This window comes from Pterocles gutturalis, unplaced genomic scaffold, assembly GCF_000699245.1.
Source record: "Pterocles gutturalis isolate BGI_N339 unplaced genomic scaffold, ASM69924v1 scaffold13746, whole genome shotgun sequence".
NCBI lineage: Eukaryota > Metazoa > Chordata > Aves > Pterocliformes > Pteroclidae > Pterocles > Pterocles gutturalis.
Genome location: NW_010097991.1, coordinates 2,917 through 10,355, shown reverse-complemented (window position 1 = coordinate 10,355; position 7,439 = coordinate 2,917). Strand labels below are relative to the sequence as shown.

The 7,439-nt window shown below is 45.7% G+C and overlaps 1 protein-coding gene across 1 annotated transcript; it reads right to left on the bottom strand.

Moving 5' to 3' along the window:
- Positions 1 to 4,175: 4,175 nt before the first annotated feature.
- LOC104471860 (gamma-aminobutyric acid receptor-associated protein-like 1) lies at positions 4,176 to 6,889 on the bottom strand (the record flags this gene model as incomplete). The annotated part of the gene is made up of 3 exons (XM_010087355.1): positions 4,176 to 4,241; positions 5,691 to 5,809; positions 6,811 to 6,889. Coding segments are annotated over 3 exons (264 nt in total), but the record flags the coding sequence as incomplete, so codon positions are not given.
- Positions 6,890 to 7,439: the final 550 nt, after the last annotated feature.

Sequence of the window (7,439 nt, the reverse complement as noted above, 5' to 3'; positions counted from 1 at the left end):
AAGCTGAAATTCAAACTATTTCAGCTGACAGTGTAAACTTTTAGCTGACCTCTGCCCTTCTGGCTGGAGTCACAGCACCCTTCTGCCATACAGGGGGAGCTTGTTTAGGTCACAGTGGTGGATATGAGCACAGAAACTGCTGCTACGAGCAGGCTCTGAGATAACACGGTGCAGGATGAATTCCTGCCTCTCCCCCAGCACCAGCAACACAGCTCACGCTGTGGCTCCACCCTCTATGCAGTGTGGAAAAGACAATCCACGAGGTCTAGCAAATTTTATTCCCATGAGCTCCAGTGCTGTTAATTCTTGACTTCAGTGCTCCAAGCAGCTCTCTCGCTCAGTGCATGGCAGGGTGAGAGCCGACAGTCGCTCCTCTGCAGCAGCATCAGCACAGCCCGTTTCTGCTGCTCCAGCTGGCAGCACCCACACAAACCCACAGGTGACGAGGAGAACAGAGGGGGCGGAAGGAGCAGCATGTCTCTCACCACTTCCCCAGATGACATCACGCATCCCTTTCCTCCTCACGGGTTGCGTGTTGGCTGATGCAGTTATGGCACTGAGCAAATGGCGCCAGCTGGTCTTGCCAGCTCCCAGCAGGGCTCCTTTCCTCTCAGCACACAAATATCTGCAAGGAAAAGCAGCCTAGATCTGCTGCCACTGCAGGCTGACTTTCCAATGAGTCCTAGATTTCCTGATCTCTGCTTTTACTGTCTTCAGAGAGCCCTGAGGCACCAAGGGGCCTCCCCCACACCCCCTGCCCGCAGCAGGGAGTCCCACGACTGCCATGAGACAGTGAGAGCTAGCAGCTCCCTAGGGACACAGCCAGGGCACCACAGGACCCATCCTACAGCACCCAATGTGGCGAGCTGGGCAGGCCTGGGAGGGGGGTGGGCAGGTCCAGGCACAAGCCCCAACCATAAGGCTCATCATGGTGACGAGGCAGGTCGAGATGGGAATCCTGACTAGGGTCAGGATCAGGCACAGTGATGGTAGGGCCACAGGGATGGGCTAAGGCTGGGCCTCGTGGGCCTGGCTCCGCATGGCTTATGGCAGGGCACGGCTGTGGGGGAGCTGGAGACCAGCCCTGCTGCAGGGTCACTGAGGCAGCCGCCAACATCCCTGGGGGGGTGTGATAGGGTCCTGGCCCATGGGCAGGGTGGATGGTGGTCCTGGGTGGCTGGAAAGGGATGGTCAGGGCTAATGGTGCCCTTGTGGCCCTGTCAGCTGGATAGGATTATTCAGGGCCTTAAAATGGCAGAGAATGCCTCAGTGCATCCATTATGCTCCTTAAGACCTTGTCATCCAGGTCTAATTATGGTTGCACGGCAAGACATGGCCAAGTGCATGCATGTGAGAACATAAAAAAAAGGAGAGACATGACTTGTCCTGACTTGTCTGGGGTTCTGGGAAAAAGTAGCAGCAAGACGTTCTGACAAAGCTGCCCCTTTATTTACAAGCATACATGTGGGGAGAAATGCTACAGTCACCTGTTTTGACCAAGCCTGTGATTTTCAAATGCATCTTTATTGATTGGTTGATTTAGCTCAAGTAGTATGAACTTTATTTTACAAGAGCCTGCAGCTAACCAACACAAAAAGAATTACCATCATTACCTTGCACAATACTGGACTAGCGCAAAAAAAAAGAAGTAAATGCCACAATCCAGTTAAAAGAAACATAAAATAACTAAATTAAACTGTAAATTCTACATGTAACAAACAGCTGAGATTAGTCCCATACATGTAACTTATAAACCCAGCAGCAGGAGGGGAGGGGAGGTCTGAACACAAACCCAAGCACTCCAAATGCAAACTCTTTCTCCCTGAGCATGCCTAAACACGGGCTCACTTGAGACAACACACAACCACGTGCTTGGCAGCATGCGCATGACCAAGTGGGACAGTGACAAAGAGATGCACACCATCTGCCTGCATCTTGTCTTTTACCGTAGAAAGCCTCCTGGGTCTGTTCTCTGCTTCAGAAGATTCAGAGCTTCCTAAAACAAGAGACTGATGCAGATTTGCACCTGAAGGATGTGAAAATAGCCTGGTAATTGGAGGAGGGCGAGTCAAAAAGAGAGAACTGAGCACTGCAGGTGGAAACTGAAGTTATCTAATTTGGCAGTAGGTACAACTCATTCAAATTAATTTATTCCAGATGAACATATGATGGAAGAGCAAACCTGAAGTTCAGGACGAAAAACTGGGATACTAACCCACCCATTTCATCCTTTGTTCTCCCACTTTCTGTCTGTCCATTACAACTACTCTGCCTACGTCCTTTGCAGTCTCTCCCTTCTTTCCCATTCTTCTCCTACTTCCCATCCCACACAGGCAGTGAATCTCCTGCCCCCTACGCTGCCTTCCCTGACCTTCACACAGTTCTGCCAGTGACTCCCACTTCACACTCCCAGCCTGCTCTTCTGCCTTGTGTACGTCTGTGGATCAACAGTCAGAGAAGGTTGAAACCTGATTTCCTGTCTTCCACAATCAGAGGAGCACTCATCTTGACTTCTTATTCCTGAGGAATGCGGAGAACTGGGATCTAACTTCATGTAAATAGCGCAAATACCTTCAATTTATTCTGGAATTTGCCTGTCTTCATCCTTCTTGTCTTTTCCTTCCTCTTGGTCCCTCTCTTAAATGAAGGAATGTTTACAGTGATTCAGGTCCAGTTCTCTCATTCTTAGATAAAGCCCCAGAATTTTCCTGAAAGTCAGCTTACTTGCCAAACCCCCTCCCTTCATCAGTTATGGCAGTAATGGGAAAATCTGCTGTTTGTGCCACTGGGAAGAAACTGCTTTGGCATGACAGCATAAGGCTTGCACAGAACATCAACTGTCTGTCACCTTTTTAATAACAACACTGGCTTAAAAGAAAATAAATAAATAAAATAATCCACAGAGAATCTATTCCCCTTCAAGTCAAAAAGCACCTCTCTTGTGGCGAAGAGTGGCACTGCAGTCCAATTGCAAAAAAGCCAGCAAAACACATGTGGAAGCGACTGATTTCTTCTGCTTGTGCATGTGGTGCAAGGGCTGTACAGGGATGAGACATGGAAGGGAAGCTAAACCCACAGGACTTCTGCCCCACCTTCAAATCTTCAGAAGACTGGTACAAGTCCAGCACTGATAGAAAATTTTCTGTGTTCACCAATAACAAAACCATTAGTAGTTAGACGCCTTAACGCACAGCAAGGGAGACTAAAGTTAAGTAGCTAGAAAAGCTCTCTCACTTCTAGGTTAGCTAGGAACTGAACAGACAATCTCAGCAGCCTCCAGGATCTGCCTCAGTGAAGTTCACTAAGAGTAAGTTTGATGAGCAGCCACGGTGGACACGTTTGGTATACTCAGTCCTGTCTCAGAGATGCAGTGGGCTAGTCATTCTCTTGAGGTCCTTTCTAGCCCTCTGCTTATGAGTTTATCAATTGACTTCACTGAAAAAAAGTGAAAGGGTCATCTCTAATTTTTCTGTCCAGTACTTGCAATTAAAGTAACAAAGGAAAAAAAAGAATCCTTCCTTCTTTTCCCCAACCTTCACATTTCATGGGTGAGGAGTTCCCAGCCCTCAGAGTTAGCTCTTCCAGTACTGATGGAAGTGACGGGAAACATAGTACTCTTGGAACGCTTCACAGGTAGCAGCTGGAGTGAGGACTGCCAGCACAGGACAGCCTTGTGTAGCAGAGTGAAGTATTTCACAGCTCACTGAATGCTCACAGGAGTGAAGCATGGGCAAGGCATGACAAGGTCAGTGTACAATACATGGCATGCCTTCTTTATCCAATGAAAAGGTGACACAAAAATGGCCATCCTGCCCAGTCACTCTCCTGGAGCTCCACCACACTGGCTTGTCCAGCAGCCTCCAGTACTGGCTAACTACTTCCAGCTGTGGCAAGAGAAGAACTATGAACAGTGGAGTCTTCCCATCCCCCAGCACAGAACCCCTCCCTCGTTAGCCTTTCAGTTCACCCTTTCATACACTCTCCTCCTACCCTCCCTCCCCTCAATTTAAAAAATAATGGTTATAATGAATGCATGGAAGGTGATGGCATTGTGCATGTGGTTCACTTCCAGTCCGCTTCCCCTCTTCTCAGGCATCCTCCCTCCTTCTCTCCAACATCCTCCCCCAAATCCATTCCATCAGTCCATCTCGCCTGTGTGCCTGAGGGGCTGGTGCTCACTTGCCATAGACGCTCTCATCGCTGTAGGCCACATAGAGAAAATAGTCCTCCTCGTGGTTATCCTGCAAGGGGAGAAAGTAACAAACCAAAGTCGTGTAACTCATTACATGTGAAAAAGCTCAACCAGGAGATAATTGTAACAACAAGTGGGCATAACCTCTCTTTCTCCCCGTTTCTCCCCCTCTACATAGGCGGCTTTCCTTCCTCATACCAAAGAGAGTGTACAGCAACTCTCTCTGGCCACATCTCTACTTCTAAATTCAGGCATGTCACATTTATGGAGACACAGAATTTACTTAGGGCCACAGCCAGTGCACTGCAAATGTGCAACAGAAACAGCTCTGACTTGCAGGCTATGCAGCAGAATCTCAGCACTGGTATTATATTATTATTATATAAGATTGAGAAGAGAGACTTGGAAGGCTTTAACAAGTCAAAAATGATCTCTTAGACATTTCAATATTTGGTAAATGTGGTTATATTTGTAATTTTTCAGAACGCTTTGACAAGTGCTATATTTCTAGTCCTTTTCACATATGGTCAGTAAAGCTGAGATGTTAAGTGACTACACTGACACAAAAAGTCTGTGGAGCGCCAGTAACAGAGTCCTGATCTCAGCTCTGGATGGTTAGACATATCTTCCTCCTACATGTCCAGATTTGTAAAACTCCCTGTGTGTTATAAATTTAAATTATCTTCATCAGTTCACATACAAATTGTCCAGTTACTGTCAAAAAGTAACAGGTCACACAAGGCTCACAGCACCATACTGAAGCTCTCCCATTAAAACACAGTAACATAGCAGACGGAGAAATCAAGGAGAAATCAATCTGGCCTGCAAACCAGCCATGATGTAACAGCTATATAATTGACAAACATTCCTCTGATGGGCACAGAATATGCCTTTAAGGTCTATCAGATAACACTGCTCAGTAGAAACGCTGGGCAGCAATGTTCACAGTGTCCTACAAGGTCCTCACGTGTACAGTACAAGCGATAAAAAAGTAATTCTGTTCCTTGACAACATATTTCTAGACGGTTGCCAGTGATACTGTGTTCTTTTACTGGCTAAAAGGAAATCTCTTTTACACATACAGGAAAGCTAGTGTGTATGTTCCACATGCACCACCCCCCGCCCCCATCCCCTGGCCTCACATACAATCTTTCCTGTGAAATACAAATAAAGAAGTGTTTTATTTCAATACTTTGTTAAAGCAGTAGGACAAACATATCACTGCTGGGGCAACTATTCACCACCTGATACAACAACCCTTTCAACTGGCAAACAATCAGTTAAAATGATGAGGCTCCCTTGGCTCCTCTTTATAACTGCAGGATGGAACCTCCCTAAACAGATAATGGGACACAGCCCAGGCCAAGGGAGTCTCTGTTCAGGCATCTGTGACCAAGCTGCATCTACTGCCAGATGCCAGTGCTCATTTGTCCTTCAGCAAGGATCTGCATTCTTATGGACACTCCGACAAAAGGAGAAAGAGATGGACCAGGCTTACCTCATACAGCTGGCCCATGGTAGCACTGGTGGGAGGGATGGTATTATTGACAAAGAAGAATAGGGCATCTTCCGGCCTCAGGTGGATCCGCTTTCGGATTAAGAAGTAGAACTGGCCAACTGAAGAGGAACAGAGGAGAGTGCCTCAGATGCAGAAAGAAAGTTTCGGTTTCTTTTTTTGTTTTTGTTTGTTTTTTTTTTTACCCTAACAATGGTTCTTTTCTTTTGGTGGTGGAAGTCATATGCTGTATGTAGAAAGCAGGGAAAAATGAACAATGCAGGAAAGAAAGCAGTAACTTCATCATTGTAACCACATTAACAACCAATCCACTCGGAGCTGGCAGTATCTCAGGTACATGCCTCAGGCCATGTACCCTCTAAATCCACGCTCCACCTACTGTGGTATGAAATGCTCTACTGCGGGGACTAGTCTGAAGACCTCTAACTAGCTTAACCTTTAAATCCTACAGATCAAAGACACCTTAGAGAATTTAGACTTGGTGTAAATGGTCATAGCATTCCTGAAAACAAACTTCTGAAAATAAATTCCCTACTATTTGCTTGAGCTATGTTGCACAAGAAAGTATTCTGCAACCCATCATATACTGTAAGAGAAAGAAATGCTGTTCCTTTAACTCATTCATGTATTCAAATGAAAACAAATGTAATAACACACAAAATGGCCATGACCATTTGGAAAAGGAACTTTGTAGCCACGAGTCCAACCACGGGGGTGGAAAACGATGGGACTATTTAAAGAACTTGTCTCTTCCTGCAACAAGGACATAGCCTCTGGCAACTCTGCAGCTAGTCAACATTGACTGATGATTATGCTACTCTCTATGATACACAATTCAGTCATTTTCATCATGGCTAGAAGTCAGCTGTGACACATGCATGTTAGCTAAGTCAGTGGGATACCTTAGAAGATCTCAAAGAATTCTGCATGTTGTAATCCAGGCTGTAAGGTACATAAATATAACAAGGACAGCCAAGTAAACTGGGGTAATGATAAGATGTTGAGCCTGCCTGGATATTTTGTTGGTGTTGACCATAGAGTAAAAGGCACTTCTGAGAGCTTCCCACTGAAAATCAGGAAGAAAGGAGGTAGACTTTGTTACCTGTGAGGTCAGAAGGCACAAGATACTTCCTTTTGTCTAGGTCAGGTACTCTGGCTTTTGGTGCCTTTTCCACAATTACCTGGAGAGAGAGTGAGAGTGAGAGTGAGAGAAAGCAAGAAACAACCCATGGGTATCATAAAACGAAATGGACCAAAAAGCAGCAGCGAAAAAGGGTATCACCCTTCGAGAGAGATGGTGCTACCAGGCCTTTAGGAATTTATTTAATCTATAACGAATACAGAACATTAAAGAACAGATAGGTAAGAAAAAGACTTAAAATCACTGGCAATAGCTGTGCTGGGAGCTCAAGACTGCAGCGGTAAGCACAGTGAGTAAAAAACAGAGACTGGAACAGATATAAAAATAAACCATAATGGCCAAGAAAAAAAAAATCAGGTCACCTTGATGGTTCCCATGCAGGTTAATTTTGTATGAAGGAGCTGCCAGGAGGCTAATACATGAATACAAGAAGTATCACAAGCAAGTTGAACTTTTTCCAGGTTACAGTTCCAAACCGCCTGGCACAAAATCAGCCCTACTCCCAGTGGTCCCACATCCTAATTTCTACATTCACCAATACCAAGTGCTCTAGCACAAAGCAAAGAGAAATTACAGCTCATTGGGGAACT